Genomic DNA, 25,172 nt, shown 5'->3' on the forward strand with positions numbered 1-25,172 from the left:
ATAGGAAATATAAAGAAAAATTGTGCCCTTAAAGACATGAAGAGCGTTTTTATACCTCTACGGCTATTTCCGTGTGGAACATTACACAACTACTTTTCAAGGCACCGTCTTCTGCAATCTGTGTTACTAATGGTCCACGATGCCTTTGGCCTTGATCCGGTAAGTAAAGAAGTGACTCTTTGTTCAGTCTTTGGCATGGTGTTCTAGCCAGGCCTGGGGAGCTACAGGAAAGGGGTTCTTAGCATCTGAAGAAGGTCCTGGATGAAGAGAATACACTTGATATTAGACTTTTTATACTTAGGGCAATTATGAACATGATGCACATTTTTATTTAAAAAAATTATTTAATTGGGTTTAAAAATAGTAATAACACAGCAGTGTGTTTTACAGGATTTCTATGAAGATATGCATAACTTGTTTAAATGCAGCATATTTACTACTTCTTGAAAGTGCACCTCTGAGTGGGTATGTCTAACATTTGAAGAATGAACCCTTTCTGCGCAAACATTTCACTTAGTAAACTTTTTTATTTCTTTATCAAATAGGTACAAATCAAGTGATTTTCACAAATTGTGTAATTCCAAAATATGTACAGAAATTGTCAAAATACAACTTCTAATAAACAAGATCTTTTCAAATGCTATGTACAAATCAACAAGACGATAAAACATAATTTTACTTTATGTAGGTTAGTAAGTTGCTAATAATCATTTGGATAAATAGCAGTATAAAGTTTCTCCTACTTTCATTCGTAAACTTTAAAAATGAATCATAATATTTTTTAAAAACAATTGGACAAATAGTTCCATTTTGTGCTTTAGTTATTATCTCCCATAAAAAGCAGTGCTTCAAAACAGTGGCCAGCACACATATAAAAACGTAAAATATAAATAACCAAGTTCCCCGTTTATTGTCACATAAATAGACTTTGCTCTTAAATTAAAACAAATGCCCCTTTCTTTTCTTATTAACAGAGTCTGGTGCTATAGTACCTCTAACATTTTCAATTAACATGATTATGTATGTATTCTCATCTACCTGTACTCCCAGCAATAAATAAAATAAAATATGTTTTAGTCATGAGACACCGCTCTGATTCGGCAAGCAGCTGCTACACATGTGAAAACAGTTGGGTAGATCTGAAAAAACACACAAGTAAAAGTAATTCAGCAAAAACATTGAATGCTCCAACAGTTTAAACTTCGATCTAGGACAGATAGCGCACTGCAAGACAATGCTCCACAATCAAATTTCAGGTCTGTGCATAAATAGTCTTTTTTTGGTGCAATGATTGTAAATTTAAATTCCATCATTGCTGAGATTGACCTGTCGAAGTATTGTGATCGAGTCAAAGGACTACATAATTTACAGCATTCACAGGAACTTCACATACACCTTGTCAGCATTATATTGCTAATACTGTCTTCTCAATTACATATTAATATTCCAAAAATGGATAAAAAATTAGAGCAAAGATACAACAGGAATTTAAACAAACATTTTCATACTGAGGGACTTGTTATTGCATCTGTCTGAAAGATTTCACAAAAACAAAGTGTATGGAAACCTGAAGTCAAAGATAAAACCTACTAAAGGCACGTTGAACATATACTGAAATTAGGTTCAGCATTATTGTTAAGAGAAGAAGTCTAGTGACACTATGGTTATTTTAGTAAAGCTCTGTATAGCAGTAATGATCGGCTAGTTTCTCTTTCCTGTTCCAAACAGAAAATAAAGTCCCTGAGGTTCACACGTGTTATTCGATGTCTTCCATGATGTCTAGATGAATGTATACCCGAAACAGTTCGATTTCCACTGGAAACACCAACACACTGAAATAAAAAAACAGCAAATTCAGATTTCTGATAAGGGGAAAGCAACGCATCTCAAATTTAGACTATATTCAATGTCACCAAAAACATCGCCAATGTATATTCCAAACAAGCATGGAACCACCTTTTCCGTCCAATGTACATTATTGGCTCTTCATACATACAATTAAGTTTTTCAAAACACTATATTTTTGTAAACAAATTTACAGGAAAAAGAATCAAGGGTTGTAAGGTTCTGCCCATGAAATCCGCCAGGATTTTTAACTTTTTGATCCCCTGGTCTTTGAACTTTTTACTATGTTTGAGCCTCACAGCCAGTAACACAGCCAGTGACTCACCCACAGTAAACACACGGTTTAACAGGGTATGCCTTTTAAGATAAGGCCGCTGTGACGCAGAAAGGGGCACTTGGCTGGTTACACATGACACACGTGTGAACATATGTGAGGGCTGCTTTTGCGAGACTCCTGTTGTACGCAGACTGGTAACTGCGCACAGGCAGCCTGGTGAAGAGGGAACTCTGCAGGATTGGACATTGACCTGGGGTAGGTCTCAATGTTAGTGTACACTCCTAGGGAAGGTCAGTGTGGTTTACTGTCTTGTCTGCAGTGACACTCCATTATACACCTATAGGGAAGACTAGCTTAGAGTGCAGCTTAGCTTCCCTTTGGCCTACAGAGACCAGTGACGTATCTAACTGAGATTTAATCTGTATGCTAAACCAAATATGAGAGTTTCAGGAAGATATCTGTAAGGATTAAGGGATATCAAGGATTGTCAAATTTCTCTGGCACAGCTCAGGAGCAGAGCCCAGGCCTTTTGTGAGCAAGCTGTGCAAGTTAATTACATTTCTCTCCAGCAGCAGGAACAAAGGCCTCCCCACACAAAGGTGGAAAAGGCGTGGCTGGTCAGGAGGAAAGACCTGCATCACTCAATCAGCTGTCACACTGTACCAGGGATGGGTGAGCCCAAGCCCACTGGACAAAGGACAGAGCCCAGACCTCTGGAGCCAACCTGGAAGGGGCTCCTTGGAATATTTGTTGTGAAAGGCCTTGGCAGGGATGCCACCGAGCAGTGGAGCTGAGGCCCCAACAAAAGATGTGATAGGTGACTCCTGGGTAACACCAACTTTTTTAATGTCCCAGCAGGCTGTGTAGGAGGGTTGGGACAGGGACGGACAGATGATGTGGTAACACGGGACAGGACAGAGGTGCCTCGCTTCTGGAACCTTGTACCCCCACTTAAAAGGTCTTGCACGAGGGGGAGAGCTCGCTCTTGCTTGGTGTTTTTCCGCGCTTCGCTGCTGGACCCTGGTGCTGCCATGACAAAATGGAAGGAAAGAAACCCCCGATGCCCACAAAGGACTATAGACTTTGTCCAGCTGACCCCAGGACCAGGGGATCTTACCAAGGGCCAGTGAGGTTCACCCCCCACACAACCGGGGTGGACCAACTGGGGGAGAGTCCTGGAATTGTGTGCCCAGAGACAAAGACCATGAGGAAGGCTGGTGCAGGGAGCCAGGAGTACCAGTTCTCTTGGGGATTACACTGCTTTGGAGGTGTGGAAGTTTGCTGCAACTGACCCTGGTGACTACAGCTCACCACCAGGAGTTTAATGAGCCCAAGATAGCCAAATTCGGCCCAACGGGACCAGTGTTTTGGCATTTTAGAGATTGTGACCTTTTTTTGCTGTGAAGTGTGTGGAGCTCTGCCACCGTTCTCACCTATTACGCCTGGGGTGGGCCAGGGCATTGGGGTCAGTATAGGATTAATTTTATTAATTTCAGCAGGGAGGTGACATGTGTGGAGCCCCCCTCCCTGGACTCTCTAATGGCCTGGGGACCCCATTCCCAGCCCCCCAAATCCAAGAGAGGATAATGGAGCTTCATCTCGCCCTCTCCCTCATGGTGGTGGCCTCAACCTACTCCCCGTGTCCGGAGGGAGCAGACCAACCACCACTGAAGGCTACACCCTGCCTGCAGGAGTGGGCAGGGAGAGGAATGATGCGGACTACTGTGGCTGCACATGCAGTGCACCTGCTCACCCAAAAAAGAGAAAAAATCATCACAAAAGTAAACTTTATGGCTCTCCCGGCACAGGGGGAGAGCTGCTGGTACAATATTCACTGCTCTGGCTGGAGTGCCCCATAATGGCCTAAGGGCATTTTTCAGTACATATGATTCAGTCCTGTCAAGTAACACGCATCACGTGTGACACTCACGCATTTCATTGCGGTGTTCCGCATCACCGCACTGAAATGCATTGTCATGCATTTTGCCGCTCGCGCCGCCGTCGGCTCCTGTGCACTCAGAGTCCCGTCCAAGAGCATGTTGCAGCCAGTGCCAGCAGCTGCTCTAGTTCATTCTAATCATGTAGGTTCTAATCGCTGCTCTCAGCTCCTGCCAGGCTGAGTGAGAGCGCGGCTACAATGTAACATTACAATCCTCGGTGCTGGCTCCAGGCTGGCGCTGTAATTTCCTGCCCGCCGCGCTTACATTTGACAGACACAAACTGTTGATTAGGGGGGGTCGGGCCGCCCTCTCAGCACGATGCTGTAACTGGCTGACAAAGCCAAGTTTACTCACAGGGCGCCAAGGTGATTATAATCCCGATGTGATGCTTACTTGCGCCACGTCCGGAGGAAGTACTGGAAGTAAAGGCGGGCCACTTAAATCTAGTGGGAGTCCTCGTCGTCGGTCGTGGCTGGTGGTGTGCTGCACTGTCTTCGTGCACAGCTGAGGTGAGCACGCCGGCCGCAAAAAATAAAACTGCCTTGGCGGCCTGAGAGACCCCGGCGGGGAGTCACTCAGTCAGTGACCCCCATGACTCGGAGTCAGAGCGGAGCACGTTTAGTTATATAGCCAAGACCACAGACTTCCTACTGCTGCGGCTGGAAGCTGCACGCTAGTTAATGATGACAAAGTTTCAGGCTGCCTGTATTGGCAATGACAGTGCTGCTCCTGCGTGTGTTACGGTAAATTAAAGGCCGATCCAGCGAGCAGACCCGACGATACACCGCCTACCAGCTGCTGAGTGAACCACACTGACCGTGCTGGTCGTCGCTGGAGTGGTTTCTCAGCAGCCCAGAGAACACACCACCATTGTTCTTCACTTCTGCGCAGAGATGCGCTGAGCCCCAGAAGCATGCCCGTCTGCGGCGGCCCGTTACTGAATTACTCGCCAGCCTCGCTAAGTAAATCTCTCTGCTCAATAACATACTATTTTACATGAATAGAGTGGTCATTATGATAGTCTTCAGCGGCCTGCTGCCGTGTTTCAAGCAGGAATGTGCCAGTCAGTGATGTGTGATACTGATCCATGCAGCCATGCCCGAGTATGTAAAGAGAATTCTCAGAGCCTTTGTAAAGGTTTGTTAAAAACCTCACATCTTGGCAAGAACTATACATTTTCCACTTTCTGATTTCTGTTAGAAAGTTAAAACTTTAACGACGAATTAAACTGCACATTTACTCATTTACCATTAGCAAATTGATATGTCAAAGAAAGCATTGCAGGAAAGAGGTTGGGCCTGATGTACAATGTTTGGCAAGAACTATACATTTTCCACTTTCTGATTTCTGTTAGAAAGTTAAAACTTTAACGACAAATTAAACTGCACATTTACTCATTTACCATTAGCAAATTGATATGTCAAAGAAAGCATTGCAGGAAAGAGGTTGGGCCTGATGTACAATGTTTGCATGATGTGTGAACTGAAGTAAGTGTGTCTGATGTTGGTAACTTGCTATGGCTGCTAACATTTGCTTCATTCCAAGCTGCCTGCCGTGCCCCTATATGTTTCCCTCGTCTTCATTGCTTGATTTTTGCTCATAACAAAGTGTCACTCATAGTCGTTAAAACGTCACTCATAATTTAATTTTTTTTTATTTTTGTCCTCATCTTGCCTTTAAGCACTATGCAGAGTGTTACAGCCGTTATTATGGACCTAGGCTCCCTCTGGCCGACTGCGGATGCTTAGGTCCCCGGACCAATTCCTTGTATTGAAGTTTTAAGGTGTAATCATAGGACTGAGGGCATTTACATTTCAATATCTACACAGTCTCAAATCTCTGCCCATGGTGATAAGAGGTTGCCAAAGGCTATTTAGGGCGTTACCAGCACTGGCCATATCGAGGCGAGCCATCGCAAATGCAGAGTTCAGTCATTCCTCCATTCTTGTGGGGTTGGGGTCTTTTCATTTCAGACAGATTTCCCTGCGCTTATAGGATTAAACGCAGTAAGAGTCCTTTATCCCTTGCTGCTAGATCTTTTGTTGATGAGCGGTCGTCAGCAAAAAAGACTAGAGTCCCGTTAACCGTGATGTTTATACCGAAGATCCTGCGCAGGTAGCCTCCAACCCCTTCCCAAAATGTTACCAGCTTTGCACATTCAAAAAAACGTGGATATCATTTGCTTTGGGGGCCATACATCTGTAACATTTCGGCTCAGGAGTTGGTGCAAATTTTGCTTTTTTAGCTGGAGTATACGATTAGTTACAAAGAAATGGTTTTTCTTTAGGCTGGCAGATTTGGAATATTTATATAAAAGGTTTAAGGAAGACTCTAATAACTCCTCTATTATAGATTCAAAGGGAGATTGTCTCCACACCAAAGCCTGAGATGGAATATCTTTGTCATCTGCTTCAACCAATACCTTGTACCAAGTTGATACCTTTCTCTTAATCTGGTGATCTGACACAAAGAGGTGCTCGGTTTCCCAATCTCCCATTATACCCCCGCTCTCTGCCTCGAACCAGGATTTCAGTTGTAAAAACTTGAATTTGGAGAACCTAGGGCCTATCTTAGCTTTCAGTACTTCCCATGGACACACCCCATTATTGTCCCCCAGATCTGACCAAATGAGAACTCCTGCCTCCTTAATAGGGGCAGCCAAACCATCTTTAAGGCAAGGAGTCGTCCCCGGGGAATCCCAAATGGGGGCGTGGTCAGAATAGTACCGTATCTTGCACCTAGTCCTTACTTTGCACCAGATTTCTAGTGCAATCATCAGGACCTTCAGGCGCACCTTCTTAAAAAAATGTTGTGCTCCAAATTTATAAAGAAACCCTTCTGTACTGCCCGCTTCAACATTGCTTGTCAGCTCCCTAAGAAGAAACCCCCAAGATGAAGTTATAGGTTTTGTTAGAAGCATCCTGATGGCTTTAAATTGAAATGCCACCAGGTACCAACTAATATCCGGAAGGGCTAACCCACCTTTAAGCAACCTCCGCCTCAATTTCTTCCAAGATAATCTCACTCCCTTATCTCCCCAATAAAACTCTCGATCTTGCCCTGTATTTTGGAGATGTCATGTTGAGGGAACCTCAGAGGGACAGCATTCAAAATGTATGTTAACTTAGGGAGGACAGTCATTTTAACTAAATTCACCTTGCCAAAAATAGTCAAAGGGAGATTTTTCCACCTTACAAACGGTCAATCCAATTCATTAATTACTCCTTTCAAATTCAAGGGGGCAATTCTATCCAAATCACTAACTATAGTAATGCCAAGGTATTTGAACTCTTTGCTGGTCTTCCCCATCCAGTGTGTTATATTCCAGCACATTACCTCCGTCTTGGAGGAGTTGGCTAGATATCCGGAAATTGAGCCAAACTCCCCCAAGAGGGCCTCCACCCGTGGCATTGTTGCTACTGGATTGCTAGTATAAAGGATAATATCGTCCGCATATAATGCTAGTTTTGATGTATACTGCTGAGAGTTAAAGGGCTGAATCTGGGCGTCAAGCTTTATTGCCTGAGCCAACGGCTCTATATATATGTTGAACAGGAGGGGAGAGATGGGACAACCCTGCCTGGTTCCCCTCTGAATCTCAAAGCTAGAAGTAAGCATCCCATTTACCAACATTTTTTAAGAGGCTCCCTGATAGCATTGTCTGAGCGTATGGATAAACACAGGGCCTATGCCTATAGCCTCCAAAACCTCCCAAAGATAGGACCAACAAACCCTATCGAACGCCTTGGCGGCATCTAGAGCGATTACCGCCAAGGGTTCAGATCTTACAATGGCCAGATCGATATTACCAATGAGGAGCCGAGTCTGTTCCTCAATAAAACGCCCACTGATGATCCCCTTTTGATCGGAACTTACCAACCCAGGGGCCAGTTTGGCCAATCTCCCTGCCAAAATACCCATAAAGATTTTATAGTCGGAGTTTAGCAGGGAGATTGGCCGATAGGAATCAGCCCTCAACGGATCTTTCCCCGGCTTAGGTATTAATACTATGGTCGCCTCTCGCCATGAACTTGGTATTTCCCCCGATGGACTATAGATTGATTGAAATAAAGAACCCAAAGTTGGTACTATCTCCACCTCAAAAAGTTTGTATATTTTGTTCGGGAGGGCGTCCAGACCTGCTGCTTTCCTATTTTTTGATAACTTTATTTGCATTTTAATTTCCTCCAACGAGAACGGGGAGTCCAAAAGGTCTCTACACTCCTGCGTTAGGGACAGTAATGATTTGGTGCTCAGCCAGGTCTGCATTTGATTTTTTGAGGGTTTCAAATCCTCTTTATAGAGATCTGTGAAGAGAGAGAGAAGGCAGTTCTTTATGTCCTCTATATCTCTAGATTTGTCTACACTGTCATTGATGACTAGCTCGCTTATATCATTTTTAGTACGATCTGTTCTGGCCTTCCATGCCAACAAGATACCAGCCTTCTCGCCGTATTCAAAGCTCTCTATATTTTTATGTAACCATTGGGCCCTACACTTCTTGTCTAACTTACCTCTACAGCCCAACCTAGCTATCTCAAGATCCTCCTGTATTTTGCCAACCCTTTCGGGTGAACCGTTCCCTAACAGGAGAAGATCCACTTCTAACTTCTTAATTTTTTTATCTCTCAGTTTTAACTCACGGGCTTCAATTTTGTTTTTAGGGGATATAAGACCGTGTAGCCTACCTCCAAGATTGGCCCTAAAGGTATCCCATACAACTCCTATAGATGTTGAGCCGATGTTAATCTCAAAGAACTCCAAAGAGGAGGCTTTGATGGCCAAGATAATTTCAGGGTCAGTTAACATTCTCCTGTTAAGAGTCCATCTTGTCTCAGCTACCTTCATTGTTCTTTTGAATGAAAATCAAACAGTGGCGTGAACCCAGAGGTGACTGGGGAGGATAGAAATAGCAATAGTTTTAGACAAAAAATCTCTACTCATGAGTATATAATCAATCCTTGAAAAGTGATGTTTTTTACTATAAAATGTAAATCCAGCAGCTTCACTCCAGACATCTACCAGCCCTATATCATGCATCAGATTTTTCATTGCACGCCGAATATGGGGTGCCCCTATATAATGGCACTGATTTGACCTATCTTTAATAGGGTCAAGGAGGACATTGAAATCCCCCCCTATAATTATGGGGAGATTTCCCAAAATTAACTTTGAATAAAATTTGGAAATGTATGTTGGATCATCCACATTAGGGCCATAGAAGGACGCGCAGACCAAATCCATACCCTCCAGATCCAAATGCGCGATTATACACCTCCCAGTTTGGTCTGTCTGAAAAGATTTTATGGGACACGCTGACCCCCGTTTTATTAGAATTGCAACTCCACGAGTATTAGATATTTGACCGGAGACGCAAAAGTTCTCAACCCAAAAAGTTGGAATGTTAATGGAATGAGGTGCCCTAGGAGACAGAGATTAGTAATGAAGTACTTAGAACTCTCTGAGGCACAGATATGTATTCTGCAAGAGACACATCTGACCGCTGAGGAAGCTAGAAATCAGTTTACAGTCACTCATAATTTCACTGAAATTATGAAAATGTCACACATGGCAATCTGAAACCTTGGCAGCTATGATGATTTTCCACTTGTACTGGCTCCAAAATGGGCAATGCCACCTCCAATGAAGTCAAGGCGGCTTCAGAAGCTGCAGGAGCACCGCATTTCCCGCCTAAACAGCTTTTAAATAGGACTGACCCTAGGCTTGTGAGGCCATAAAAAGGTCCATTCTGGATATATACCAATGTTTTAAAGTACTCCCAAGGCTGGAGCTTTGGCTCTCCAGCTAGGACAGCAGCACCCTCTAGGGGCTAAGACTATGACTGCAGTTACTGTGGCCTGAAGGTGTCCAAAGTAAGGTACATGTAGTACAACACCCTAAGTCATGCTTACCTATTATGTGATCAAAATGTGATGCCCTCTAGGGGATGTGTTTAAGATTGCGTTTTATGATTTGAAAGTATACAAAAAACACACAGACACACGTGAAGTTCATTTTTAAATGCTTCATGTTGACAGTGATTAATGACCAAAGTGCACATGCTTTAACATTACTAAGGGTATTTACACATGGTTATTATTGATTATTGCATTTACTCCTGAAATAATGAAGTTTTGAATTGCGGTTTGTTGATCTTGAACTTTTGACCATGTCAACAGATGTGTTTATATGACCCTTTAGGGGGTATGGGGTGATTACAAAATGTCAAAGGTTTTTTCCACCAGCCTTATATATATTTGTAAATGACTACTTAGTATTTAGTAATGTGTGTTATAAAAGTACTTTTTCCTTTTTCTAAAGAAAAAGCGCAGACTGAACAATTATTAAGTGTGGTTTTTGTGTGCCTGCCAATGGGGATTACTAGCCCACACCACCTCGCTACCCTGAGAGAGTCAAGCACAACAATGTTGTGTTTGGTTCCCAGTAGAAAGCAAATGTGGACCTTTTACTTGTGCAGGTCACACAATTAATGGCCTGTTTTCTTACAAGGGTCTATTATACTTTATATAGGCACAATTATGTCTCATTGTGATTGTGAAAAACACATCAACATTATGCTTGGTTCAGTCTACTTCCCCAGTAGATACCTACCCTTAACCTTGATTTCGATGATCAACAATACAGGTGCAAGGTATTTCAGGGTAAACACACACAATGAACGAGCTCTCTCCCTTTGAATAATACTTGCGCTCTTCTACCTCATCTCCGATTTATAAAATAAAAAAACACAAGTTGAACAAAAAAGGATGAAACTGACTTAAACAAAATCCTTCTCTCTTATAGTGAACGAGTAATGGGGTCCAGTCTTTATGACCCACAAATAAACAAATGTTGAGAAAGCTTGAAGTTATGAAATCGGCTGTACCAGCATAATCACATTTTTTTTAAATGACCCACGGGTGAATAAAACAGACGGTTTAAAATTCCCCTAAGGCAAAAGAGAAATCGATGGAAATTAGGCAGCTGAAACCAATTCAAGCTTGTGAACCTAAAGGGGCAAAGAGCTGTAAGGTCGTGTTAGGAGCAAGATATACTATGTGTGGTTACATATTACATATTTGTATGAGAAACCTGGATACATTATTGTTAGTCATTTTAGTCATAATCCTGCAAGAGAGCAAATCATGCAGTCCAGGAACTGCGCCTCAGTCTGGTCATCTGCCAAAACTGAAACCGACTTCTGAGGGTTTTTTTTTAAACAGCTTTAACAAAACCAGTCCTCACACAATTAGACTGGATCCGGAAACTTTTGCGTAGCAGTACCCTTGCGCTTCGGTAGGCGTCGTCTGCGGCTCCGCGTCCGTCATCGGCGCCGGGATGACGTCACCGGAGTACTTAGACGCTGCCCTAGCGCGCTGACGTCAGTACTTATACACAGCTTTTCCGCGCCAGAAACGCAGAGCCATGATAAAAACCAACACTGGTGCCATGAAACTGAGGCCCTGAAAGGGGATGACCTTAACCCTAGATATCGGTTCGCAGAACGGGGAGGATGGGTGCGGCGTTATGGAATCTAATACTAACTACTGTTTCTTACAGATATATCTTTACCGAAGGTAAGTAACTTGTGCATCTGAAAGAAACAGGTTAGTATTAGATTCCTTACCTTAGAATAGATACCCCAGCAATACCAACCCTGGTGGTGGGTCTGCAAACCAAGATCACACCAGAAAGTCCTGGAGAACGGAACGGCCGAAAAAGCCATCTCTCCAGACTTGGCTGTCCAGGCAATAGTGTCTTGCAAACATGTACAGCGAGGCTCACGTAGCTGCCTGACAGATGTCCTGCAAGAGGACTCCCCGGCCCAGGGCAGTAGTAGCCGCCGTGGTCGTGTGGAATGGGCACAAAGCCCACCAGGAGGCTCTTTTCGAGCCAAAGAGTAACAAGCCTTGATGCACAAGACGACCCATCGAGAAATGGTTTGTTGGGCACCGCCCGTCCCTTCTTAGCGCCCACGTAACCAACAAAGAGTTGGTCATCCACCCGGAACTAGCAGATGTAATCCAAATAGAATGAGAGCGCACGTTGGCGTGATGCACCAGAAGGATGCAGGAGGCCATCAGCCCCAGAAGCCGCAGAGTCAACCTGACCGAGACTCGGGATAAAGGCTGAAAGATCGGAATCAGAGCCTGAATATCCTGAACCCGTTGTTCGGGAGGATAAACCCGAAACTGCGCCGAGTCTAGAACCGCTCCGATGAAGAGGGACATGGTGCGACTTCGGCACATTGATGGAGAACCCCAGCAGGTGCAGGAGGTCGGCCGTAGTCTGGAGGAAGCTGACGACTGTCTGGGGCGAGCCCGCCTTTAACAACCAGTCGCCGAGGTAGGGGAAGACTGAAACCCCTAACCTGCGCAGATGAGCTGCGAACACCGCCATCACTTTCGTGAACACCCGTGGGGCACTGGTAAGGCCGAAGGGGAGCACGGTAAACTGAAAGTGCTCGTGGCCTACCGTGAACCGCAGGTAGCGCCGGTGTGCCGGCAGGACGGGGATGTGGAAATAAGCGTCCTGCAAGTCCAACGCTACCATCCAGTCTCCCGGGTCCAGGGCAGCTAAGACCTGAGCCAGTGTCAGCATTTTGAACCTCTCCTTCCGGAGGAAGCCTTTGACATTCCGCAGGTCCAAGATAGGGCGTAGGCCCCCTTTGCCCTTCTTGGGAACCAGAAAGTAGTGGGAATAACAACCACACCCTACTTCTGGCCCAGGAACGCGCTCGATGGCCCCCTTGGCCAAGAGGGCCGCAACTTCCTCTTGCAGAAGATTCAAGTGATCCCCCGACACGCGGTGGTACTGCGGTGGCATGGCTGGAGGGGTCGCCCCGAAGGGGAGGGAGTAGCCCCTTCGGACGATTTGCAGCACCCACCTGTCTGATGTGATGTTGCGCCAGTGGAGGAGGTGATGGCGAATCATAACACCCACTGGCGTCACGTGGGCCTGAAAGCTCGGACTAGGAGGGCTTTGAGGCGGATGCTGCAGGGGTAGGTGTGGACTGGCCTCGCCGTTGTCCCCGGGCACCGCCACGGCGGTTACCATGTCCGCCACCGCACTGGATGTTAGTCTGCAGCCCGTGGCTCGCAGGACGTGTGGGGGCGCCCCTTCCTTGGACACGAAAGGGGCGAAAAGCAGCAGATTGCTGGCACGGGGCCGACAGGCCCAAGGACTTGGCCGTAGCCCTGGAGTCCTTAAAGCGCTCAAGCGCACTGTCTGCCTTGTCGCCAAAGAGGCGACGGCCATCAAATGGCATGTCCATAAGGGTGTTTTGGACATCCGCCGAAAAGTTGGCGGACCTCAGCCAGGCGCAGCGACGAATCGCCACCGCTCTACCCAGTGAGTCCGTTGTATCCAGCCCACATCGGATGGAGTACTGTACCGCATCTCGACCCTCCGCAAGGGCTTGGGCAAGTTTAGTCCGGCCTCCTCCGGACATTGTGGCAGCACGTCCGCGACCATGTCCCACAGAGAGTGGGTATAACTGCCCAAGAGGCACGCGTGTTAACGGACCGCAACCACAAACTCAGGGAGGAAAATATCTTTTTGCCATACTGTTCGTACCTCTTGGATTCCCGATCGGGGGGAGCAGTCGGGAATGCGGTTTGGGAGTTAGAGGCCTGTATGACCAGGCTCTCGGGAATGGGGTGGGTGGACAGGAAGTAAGGGTCACCCGGAGGCGGGCGGTGGCGTCTGGCCACGTTCCTACCTACAAGGGGACCTGTAGCGGGCCTGGACCAGGTGCCCAAAAGAACATCAGACAAGGCCTCATTAAACGGCAACAGATGCTCTGAAGAGCTTGCTTGCTGTTTAAGGACCTCAGTGAGGAGGTTAGTCCTCACGGCCGCGACGGGGAGTTCAAGGGATAAGGCCTTGGCCGCCCGCGTCAACACCACACTATAGGCAGCCCCCTCCTCCATAGCCACGGTAGGAGGGGAGACAAAACCAGTGCCTGGCGAAGTGTCCAAACCACTGGCATCCCCTAGCTCACCTCACCAGTCCTGATAAGACTGGCAGTCACGTGCCAGAGGGTCCTCAGACCCCTCCCAATCCGCCTCGCCACCCATCTCCTGGTACTCAGGGTCAAATGATGGGGCGGCTCATAAAAAATAAAATCTCCCATCGGCATCGAATGCGGCGTCGAGCGACGCCGCTCCGGCGTCGGAACCGGGTCGAGGGGGGGACAGGGGACGACGTCGTCCGTGGACGGCGTCGGAGGCGACACCCTAGGGGCCGGCGAGGTCGTAAGGTCGACCGGTGAAGACCCGGATCCGGAACCGGATCCAGCGGGGCCCTGCGGCGCCGAGACCGGAGTCGCCGACGGCACCGGGGCCGAAGCACCTGAGACGCCGGGGCCAAAACATCCGGCCCACTTGGGCTCCCAGTCGGGGCCGCTTGGCCCAAAGGCGCCGCGGAACCAGACGGAGGAGTGAGCGACCTCATGGCCGTGAGGAAGGCGTCGATCTCCTCCGGCGTCGCATTCTGCCCAGGGACCGGCGGGTATGGAGCAGGCCACGACGCCCGCGGCTCAAGAGGAGAAGCGTGGGCGGTGTCGCCCGAACACCTGGCCGCGTCACGCGAGCATCGGGGGAGTCGGAAGAGCGATGTCGCTTCTTCGACTTCTTGTGCCTCTTACCTGAGGACTTGGAGCTCGAGGAGTGGTGACGATCCTCCGAGCCGTGATGACTTCGGCCCCTCTACTTCCTTCCGGACCGGGACCTCGAACGGCGCGGGGCCGAGTGCCAGAGCTCGAGGCGCTTGCGGGACCGCTCCCGCCTAGCCTTCAACGTCAAGGCCTGGCAGTCGGGGCACGACGTGTCATCGTGGTCGGGCCCCAGGCAATGAAGACATCGGCGAAGGGCTTGCACCCGGGCATCCCTACCGGCACCGTCGGAGTTGTTCGACTTCAAAGAAAGATCAAAAATTATCAAAAAAGTTTTGTCAAAAATTGACTACGGGTACCACTTTTTCCGGATCGGCGCTTGCTGGCTTGGAAAAAATAGGAACTGACATCAGTGTGCGAGGGCGGCGTCTAAGTACTCCGACGACGTCATCCCGGCGCCAACGATGCTGACGACGGATGCGGAGCCGCAGACGACGCCTACCGTCGCGCAAGGGTACTGCTACGCAAAAGTTTCCGGATCCAGTCTGACGCCTGGGGATATTCGAAGGTAAGGAATCTAATACTAACCTGTTTCTTTCAGATACATGACGCACATACATGAGAACACCATTTAAAACTCAACTCCAAGAAAGGTAATGACGAAGCAACAACAGGCCCCAGGAAAATAATCTTAATTCCAGAAAGCTTTTCGCTTCTTGTCCAGTCTCTGGAAGGTAGCACTGGTGAGTTCAGCCACAGTGAATTCGGCCTAGTCTAGTTCCAAAGTCATTAGCTGCCCCTGATCGCCAGCAACAAGCCTAACTGGGACGGAGTCCGATTGTGTCTCGGCTGTTTACGGCGACTTCACATTTCAACAGCTGTACAATCGGAGTTCAACAAATCCAAAAGAACAGTGTCTCTTTTTACCATGGCAAATAGAGAGAAACTACTGGCTACAAGCTTGGAAAAATCTTGAAAATATTGCTACATACCAAGAGTCATTGCAACACGGGAAGCCTCTTCTTTCCTATCTATCAGCCCACGCTGAGATATTGTGATGCTCATTATTTATCCTACACCTGAAAAGTGCAGTTTGCACCCCTTTATAAGCAATGGCATCTCTGTTGTGTATAACTGATCCCCTTGACACAAAACAAGTGGCCTATCTATCCAATTCTTCTTTTTTTGTTGTTGCCGATTCTGGTTTTAAAGAGTGTTTTTAAACTGTTGTCTCTTGTAGCTTTAAGCACACAACAAGGATGGGAAAGGGATTCAATGTGGGCTCAGAGAAAGTCTTAAATATCAGCATCAAGTCTAAATAACCCACAGGGTTAAATGGGGAAGTAGGTGACGTCCTCGAAAATGGAAAGCCTTGGATATGATTGCAAGAAGGAATGCAAGCTTCAGGTTTTTCTGTGGTAACTGCCCATCTCCTACTATCCGACTTCACTGCTCGTAAGAAACCTGAAGTTTGTGATGAGCAGGCACCCATGGGCTCAAGCCCTGTGAAGCCCCAGCAGAGGATTGAGGCATCAGACCTTGGATTAGGTCTGTCCCTTTCTGTATTTGATTCCCGGTGCCGAGACATTTCTGAACAATTCCACCACAACTATAATGAAGATGAGCTCCTTGAAATGTCAAGTTTGTGCTGGGGGTGTTGAACTGTTTCTCCACTATTCTGTGAAATGGGAGCGAGTAGAGCGAGAAAACACCACAAATACTTCCCTAAGCCAGTCAGGCATTCCGCAGTCAAGATATTTTAGCTAAATGTTTTCTTTTTACTGCTGTTTTTCTGATATTCTTTGGAACAGCAAAAAACGGTTATGCCCTGGGTTGGTTGAAAAGAAAAACAATGCCCACGACACGTTTGTTAATTGGAGGACGATTTGACTTTGTGGAACAATGTCTAGATTGAAAAAGAAAGGGGGCTGTGCTCAACACCAGCAGTGGAGTGGCAAGGCAAGTAAACACTTCGGAGAAGTTTAAGTCATTTTTTTTGAGTCGCTGGAAAGTTGTGGAGCATACTTGAATAGCAATCATTTACCAGAGGATCTTTCGACTAAATCGATGACCAAACACTTAAAACCAAATCTGCTTCAGTGGCCGGTTATGTTACTTTAATCGTTTTTTAAATTACATGGGGTTGTGCTTTATGGATACATGTAGAGATATTTAGTGGGTTAGGTGTTGTGCTGCAAAACTGTATGGGTCCATCATAACTAACCCCATTTAAGTTGATACCATCCAAAATACACCCCCCAACAACCGCTTGGTATCTCACGACAGTAATACGTTCAATGATTAACACAGCTGCTCTTACATCACTGATACAAAGGATATGAATCTCGGCTAACTAACTGAGAAGTGTTTTTGGGGACAGAGTGTGATCAGTCAGCTGAGCCAAAAGGTGCTCAATTTTTTACCTAAAAAATACACAGCAATTTGAGCTTGAAACACTTTCGAGCCTCAAGGGAGTTCAAATTGGTTGCATGTTCCCATTGTTATGAAGTCCTACGGAGATTAAATTGAGAGATACAATTAGGTAACAGCTAGCATGAAGGTTAAGATATTGTATTTTGAAAACAAGGTTTTTGATTCTAGATAACCCAATTAAGATATAACTTACCCGGATGGTCTAGGCACAACCCAAACATAATTAATGGTATATATTTTATCCCTGGTTCATCCTAAAAGCAAGCAGAACGGACCCATGTCAGGCAAATGCCTGTGCAATTAACAGGAAACACAAATGTATTTCCATAGTTTTTGTCCTGAATTATTGTTTTCTATTTTTAAGAACTTCAGCAATATAAAGGTTCATAAAATACTTTATTCCGCATGGTAGCATAAGAAGTCTATTTAAAATACGAACATTGTAACTTCCTCATTCACATTTTTAATATTTTAAAATGGTACTAAATGAACCCTGTCTCGTGCATTTTTTATTAGTGAGATATTAATTATTGCACTATAGAACCAGGAATACTTAATCAAACTAAAGTGTATCAACATATTGGGAATGAGCAAACATATTCAATATTTATTTATTCTTTGCTTTTAAATCGTTTATTTTTTGTCTCTTCAAAATGAATGTTTGTTTTATCAAATCGAATATGACCATTATTCATATATTTTCAGTTGAGATGTAAATTGGGAACATTATTTGCTCTTAGTGAATGGACTTAAGATCTAAACTAAACATAAATAGGAAAATAAAAACTACATTATGGATCCCTATTTTAGAATGTCCATCACCAGTTTAATAGTGATATTCTGCACTGTTTGCAAACATCATACTAACAAAGGATAATGAAATAATAATAATAGGCAGATTTATGAATAGGGCTCCCGGTTTTATGGTATTTATTTTTTTAACATTTCCGTCTGTATTTATCCATATTTATTTTTATGTCATTTTATCTGTATTTATTTTTGTCGCAAGCTAAAAAAGACGTTGCAGCTGGTATTTTTCCACATTTATTTAAATAGACAGTGCAAATGGTTGTTATAGGTTTAGCTATATGTATATATGCGCCAAATATGTTTCATGCAACATCCACCCAAAAACTTTTCTGTTAGATCAAAACAGGAACTCACATATGAGAAATGGGAGTGGTGTCACAGAGATTACTTGCGATAATATTTGTGATCTGATGCTGTGTTACAATATTGAAAACACTGTCACTAGCCATTTCTATTAAATATAAACACATTTAGAATTTAGACAAGTGCACCTGGGTATTTTCAGTGACCTGGCCAAAGACAGCAGCAAGCTCTCAATTCAGAAAAAAATAAAAGCCCTTGTATTAGTCCTGCCGGGCTCTATTTCCCTCACAATCCTAAAGCATGAAGCCTAAAATATCCAACAACAGCCATGTGAGCTGGCAGCTTTTGATTCTCATTTTTTTTTACATTAAGTCCTACGCTAATGCAAAACCCTTTTTCCATAAGTTAACTAGTCTCTGCTTTGAAGACATTGGGCGTGTATCACTTGCCTTATTTTACTTTATACTGCCCCATAGCATTTGAACAATTTACTTTAATTCTGTAATCCCACACAGTGTAGCTGCAGCCACAGTTCTTTCTCACACAGTGGAGAAAACAAAAACAATTTAACTTGAAAAGGGACTTACAGATATGCTCTGGCTGTCTCTGTCTCTCAGGAATGTTTCTTCATGCTGCACCAAGTCACGGAGGAAAGTTTCAATTTAAGGCCTGAAAGTGAATGCAGCCTAATATGCAGCCTAATTTTCTTAATGTGTTTATTCTGCCGGTCTATCTGACCTCTTTGGGTCACACATTTCTGCCAGTTTTAGCTCCAAGTATTCACACTGCTAACAACCCCCCTCCTCCTCAAATGTTAACACCTGCAGTAGTGCAAACAGTGAAATACAGGTCCACCCCCCACCCTTTGATTAACCTGCGACTTAAAACTCACTGGGGTGCAGGCTCAGCGCTGGAGATGTTAAAGGAACAGCAGAAGGAATTTCCCGTGCCTAGCAGAGAGTGATTAATGGCCCAGCAGGTGCTAATGAGGGCAGCCATACACGGCAATCAGGAAGAGGGTTGTGGCAAGCAACCCTGGCTGGAGCAGGGATTGCCAAACAATTCTCGGTCTCAGAGAATCTAATTTGGTTGTATTTTTCTGCTTCTATCTATAAATACAGACGGAAAAAAAAAAAAAATCCGTCTGTATTTATATGTAGTCAAGAGTCAAAGATTTTATTTGATTTGGTACTCAACTGAGGACCACAAATATATAATACACAGTTTACAATTTAATATAGTATCAAAGATAATTTTAAAAATTTGTAAAAATTGTAACAAACCAATTCATTGGGAGGCTGTTTACATGCAAGTACCAATTCTTTTACAGTGGTAATTTTACAAATGCGATATATAGGGTCTAGATATTTTGACCGTGCTGTTACTATATCGAGATGTGGGCATGTAAATAACAGATGTTCAATGTTCTGATCTCCTCCACAACAGAGAGCACATAGCGGGGATCTGCCTGGAGACCACCTTGAGGTATAAGATAAAACTGGCAGAATACCCAAACGTAACATTGTAATCGATCTTCTTGCGCCATGTGTGAGAGAAAACCCCAAATATGGCCGTTCTTGCTTGTACTCCAGTAACTCAGTATAAAGTCTGTAGTGAGATACATTTTTGCAATGAGAATAATCAAGATCGAAACTCAATTTGGGTGTGAAGCATTTTAGGAAAAGTTTAAGTTGTATAGGTGACCAAGATCGTAAGATTTCAGAGTTAATTTTGGCCAGTTGGAAAAACTCTAACATATTTCTAGAAAATGTAGAAGTTGAGGATCCTTGAACGAAAGTCTCAGTTTTTAGCAAATAGCGCAAAGTACCATCTTTAGCCTGGAGGAGATTATATGCCCACCTAATTATATTGGCTACCGCTATGGCATAAGCGCTAGTAATAGAAAATTCTAATCTTAGTGCTTGTACTGGTGTTGCTGGTGAGACTTTCAGGATTTTCTTTAGAATTTTTCCTTCTTTTTGATCCATATAGGACCACTGTTTTATGGCTATGTATTCGGAGGCATACGATAAAACAGGAGATATCTTTGCTCTATAAACTTTTAGTAATGTTGAAAAGTGCCTGTTCCCAGTTGCCGTATACAGTCTCAATAAAGCTGCAGCATGTAACTCTGATTTCTTTTTTAAGTGATTAATTTGTTTGTTATTTTTTAGGTTCCTTGAGAAGATCCTCCCTAAGTATGTATATTCCTCGACCTCTTCTATAAGTTCTCCACCCAACCTCCAGTGGTACTTTACTCTTTTTTTCTTGTTGGAGAATGCAACCACTTTTGTTTTATTTAGGTTAGGAATTAAAAAGTTTTCTTTGGAGTATTTATGTAAAATGTCGAGTAGATTTTGTAATCCAAAGGGAGTTAAGTCCAACATAACTATATCATCAGCGTATAGTAGAGCATGTATGTTTTGTGTAGCAAGCTTTGGAGGCAAGCTGAAACCTTGTTGCAAATAAGATGGTAGGTCACTTAAGTAAATTGAGAATAAGATCGGTGCAAGGAGGCACCCCTGTTTGAGACCATTGAACGTGTTGATTCTATTAGTCAGGCCTTTTTCGCTCCCCATTTGTACTTGACACCAAGTGTTATTGTGAAGATTAACCACGACCCGGAGCAGTTGTTCGGGGATACCCAACCTCCTCAGTTTAGTCCATAGAGTTGGTCTATCCACCCGATCGAAAGCGGTAGAATAATCTATAAAAACTGCATAGATTGATTGTGATCTCTCCACTGTGTATTTGTCAAGAAGGGATTGTAGTATTGCAGTGTTGTCAATGACGGAGTGGTTAGGACGAAATCCTGCCTGAAACATTGGTATGATACCCTGGGAGAAAGCCCATGTTTTTAAACGATCTAGTATTTCAGCAGCAAAAATTTTACCAGTGGCATCCATCAGAGCTATTTGCCGATAGTTGCTGGCTGTGTTTTTATTCCCCTTTTTATATATTGGAATGATTATACTTCCTTGCCAAGATTTCGGTATTTCACCAGTCTCTAAGATGTGGTTGAAGAGAGGGGAAAGCATCTGGCTCCATTCCTTGGGGTCAATTTGAAGGACCTTGATTGGAATTTGGTCGGGGCCTGAAGCACCCGTGCTTCTTGCTTTTCTGATGTGAAATTCAATCGAAAAAGATGTCATCTTAGTGATTTTGATGTTGTTCCTTTCATCGATTAGACCGTTGATTTTACTTTCGGGGAATGATGGATTTGATTTATATAATTCTTGCAGGTATCTTTCCCAGTCCTCTTGCGAGACTGGGATGGCCTCCAGTGTTTTCTTAGATCCAGTCATTTTGGCAATCAGAGACCAGTATTTTCGCTGATTGTAGTCTTTTGCAGCTTTTTGGATGTCAACCCAATTACTATACTGCAGCAGTTTTTTATGTTTGTTTTTCTCTCTTCGAATTTGGTTTTTTAGTTTGTTAATTTCTGCCTTAACTGTTATAGAAAAGTTCAAATTTTGAGCGCAAATGAGTCTGTTAAGTTTTTTAGCAACGGACGAGTTCCGATCTTTGTTTTTATTGATGTTTTTATGTTTTCCATAACCAACTTTTTGTGATTTGTGTAAGAGAGCAAGATTAAGGTTATTTATTATATATTCAAAGTTCATGATAGGATTCTCTGAGTGGATTTTTGTGAGTAATTGAGTATGAATTAGCAGAGAAGAGATGCTGTCCAATGAAGTGGAATTCCAGAAAATTCGCCTCTGCTTTGTATGAACTTCAGTTGAAGATTTTAGAAATATAGGCTGTTTGGCTAAGGAGGTGAGGGGCATCCACGAGGTAGTTAGATGTAAGAGAGCGTGGTCGCTCTCTTCTACGAAATGGGTTTGTAAGTACAAAATTCACTCCTTGATAGTTATCCCACATATTAAATAGTCAAGAGTGGAGGAGGATCCATTTCCCCGTCTGGTGTATGATGCCGGGATATCGCCTTCCGTGTTACCGTTGAGTATTGTTCCATTTATACTTGGTAAACAAGATAGAAGCAACCTACCTCTCTTGTCCGATTTGATACCCTTGGGAAATTTTGGGAAAGACATTTCCAAGGATTCTTCTTTGATTAAGTTGGCCCATTTTCCGATTTCACTGTTTGAAACTTTTCCGTTCAAATCTCCCATTATGAGATATGGCATTTGAATACGATCATCAAGAATAAGGCTGATTGATTCCATTATTTCATCGAAGAGGACATCGTAGTTTTTGCCTGGGGGGGCATATATGTTAAAAAGCAGTATAGCATTACTAGGACCTGTAGGTTGTGTTGTCAATGCCACCTTGATACACTGCAGATTTTCTGACTTTGTTTCTATGATTTGTTGAGACCATAGGTATTCCTCGCTCAATAGTAATGCTAGCCCACCCTTTGCATGACCACGATTAGATTTCACTGCCGGGATGTCATAGACGTAGTATCCTTGCTGGCAAAAGGTTTTGGTCGGCCAGGTTTCCTGGAGGGCCAGGATATCCGGATGATTTTTTAAGGCTTCAGTCATTTTGTTAATGGTTCTTCCGGCCATATTCCACGATGTGATGCTCAAGCCGTTACTAAACAGTATTTTGCTGTAGGTTTAAAGATTTTTTATTGTTTAATGTCTCTGATAACCAGGCCCAAGATGTTATTGGGTTTTCAGTGTATCTTCCTTCAGAGCCATCGCTCCATATTGTCCTTTCTCCTCTATTTACTAGAATTTTTAGGGTATGATTTCCCATGGCATATGGTACCGATTCTTCCCAAGTTACGGAATTATTATTCTGCTTTTTGCTTTGTGTAGCGGTATTGAAAAGACCATTAAATCCTTTATTGTATGTGTTTTTCGGGAGTTCTGATCTCACAATTACATCATAGCCATTTTTGTGTAGAGTTTCCTTCTCTCTGAGAATTATCCCTGGGAGTACTGGTGACCAAAAAGATACACAAGCAAATTTATTGTTGTCTTTCTTAGGAAAGGTCACCAAGTCTATTTCGTTGCTTGTAAGTGAGTATAAGGAGGGTATCTGTTGAAGTAGGTTGATTATTCTTCCTCGGTTCAGTGGCATATTGTCAGAGGGGAAGAGTTCTTCAATTATTAAATGCTTTGATGGAGTTCCTTCCCTAGATGAAGTTTTACTAATGTCTTTAACTCCTACGCCATTGATTGTTTGCCCGGTGTTGTGGAATGATTTTACCGGGAGATAAGGATCTGCTTTTGGGTTCAGTGAATTCGTATTTGAAGTAATTTGACTTCTTAATGGTACCTCGAGCTTGGAAATATCGTCATTTGTATCAGCATTTTTTTCCTCTGCGGTTTTTGTCAAAATTATTGGTGCTTGGAATTTGAGTTTGCGCTCCTTTTTCTTATGAATTCTTCTGAGTGGCTTCCTTCTCTTATTATTCCCCTTTGCACTTGGAGGACCATTTGTTTTTGGAGTTTCATCCTTGTTATCAACTTCGAGATCGTTTTGAGTAGTTGTTGCCTGTAAAATGCTTATAGAACCGGTTTGATGTAAGTCAGATTTTTGCGTAGTTTTTGAAAAAATTGAGTAGAAGTTAGTGTTATTTTTCGATTCTTCTCTAAATAACTTCTTAAGTGAGTACGTAGGAGGTGATCTACTTTTTCTTTTTGTTTCTTTTGGTTTTTTTTCAACTCTTACTACTTCAAATGTTTGTGTGCTTATGTCACATTTTATTGGAATCTTTGGATCGATTGTACTTTTTGTTAATTGACCTTCCAGTTTTGTCGCTATTCCATGTTCTTGTTGATTTCCAGTTACTTTATATGAGTCTTTTTTCCTTTTTTCCTCTACTAGAAATTTGAGTATTCCTGTTTGAACATCAAGGGTATCATCCGAATTTGATAAGATGTGGCCTAGATGAATAAGTACAGATTCCAGTATCTCTTGTAGGGTGAAAAGTGCTTTTGATGTGGGAGTTATTGGATTTGCGAAATTTAAATTTGGAAAGAGGACATCTGTGAAACAGTCATGTAGTGAAAGTTGATGAAGTGATTTTTCAGTGGAACTTTTGGTTAGATTTACTTGGATTAACGGTAAATCCGATTTATTAATTGATGATATCGTGTTATTGCACGGAGGTACTTCAGGGCTGGTTTGATTACATATCAATTTTGTCATTTTTAAAGGTGTAGAGTGGGATACTTCATGATCTGATCTTTGAGGGAGCACAGTCGCAGAGGTTTCCATTTGGTCGCCCTCTAGTTCTGAGACACTAAAATTTAATACCTGGTGTTGGTTTGGGGTTGGAGGCGATATTTCCTTCTTAGATTCTATGAGAACTGAGTTATTACCTGCTTCAGAATTAATTGTGGGTAGGTGTATTTGCGGTGATAGTGCAGAAAAATATTTGCTAATTGCCGGAGTTTTAGTTATTTGACCGTGTTTCAGTGCTGTGTCGGACGATTTCCTGACTGCTTCCTCAGTGCCCATGCGTCGCATAAATATTGTGCGTGAACGTAGCTTTTTTAAAGCCATAGAAGTTAAGTAAGTATCCACTAGTCTGTAGGGCGTGTATATTTTAGGGCGTATAGGCTAATAGCTTTTCTCTGTGTCTTTACAATTGACAGGGCACAATAGTGCTATGGGATCTTACCGTAACCTTCTTTAGAGAGGTGAAGCTTTTTTTGCCATGAAGCATAGGGTCCGATGCCGATGTGAAAATAGGGTGGCCCAGCCCGGCCGCTGTCGGCCCCGGACGGCCACAGACGGTCCCGCCCTTGTCCCGGGCTTCTCCCGGCGCGCTCCCGCGCAGCGGGACTGTTCAGCTGTAGGTATACCAGCTGGAATGTAGAGGGAGGAGCCTGCAGGGAGAGCGTCCCAGCTGGAAACACTAGGGGATGGTTGCTGGCGCTCCTGGGACTGGAAGTCCTGCGCCAGCAACGCGCTCGCAGCCCTGCAGTCCAAGCTCCCTCGGCGATGGTTCAGGTGAGAGCAGGTCACA

The 25,172-nt window shown here is 43.9% G+C and overlaps 1 protein-coding gene across 1 annotated transcript in view; it reads right to left on the bottom strand.

The window, feature by feature from the left end:
* Positions 1-507: 507 nt before the first annotated feature.
* The window catches only part of LOC144799895 (transcription initiation factor TFIID subunit 4-like), a 1,364,652-nt gene continuing 1,339,987 nt past the window's right edge, over positions 508-25,172 (bottom strand). Inside the window, exon 15 of the mRNA XM_078671504.1 lies at positions 508-1,832. Coding sequence (XP_078527630.1) covers positions 1,665-1,832 — 168 coding nt within the window. The 3' untranslated portion in view covers positions 508-1,664. The remainder of the gene's footprint in view (positions 1,833-25,172) is intronic.

Source organism: Lissotriton helveticus, chromosome 12 (genome assembly GCF_964261635.1).
Source record: "Lissotriton helveticus chromosome 12, aLisHel1.1, whole genome shotgun sequence".
Classification (NCBI taxonomy): domain Eukaryota; kingdom Metazoa; phylum Chordata; class Amphibia; order Caudata; family Salamandridae; genus Lissotriton; species Lissotriton helveticus.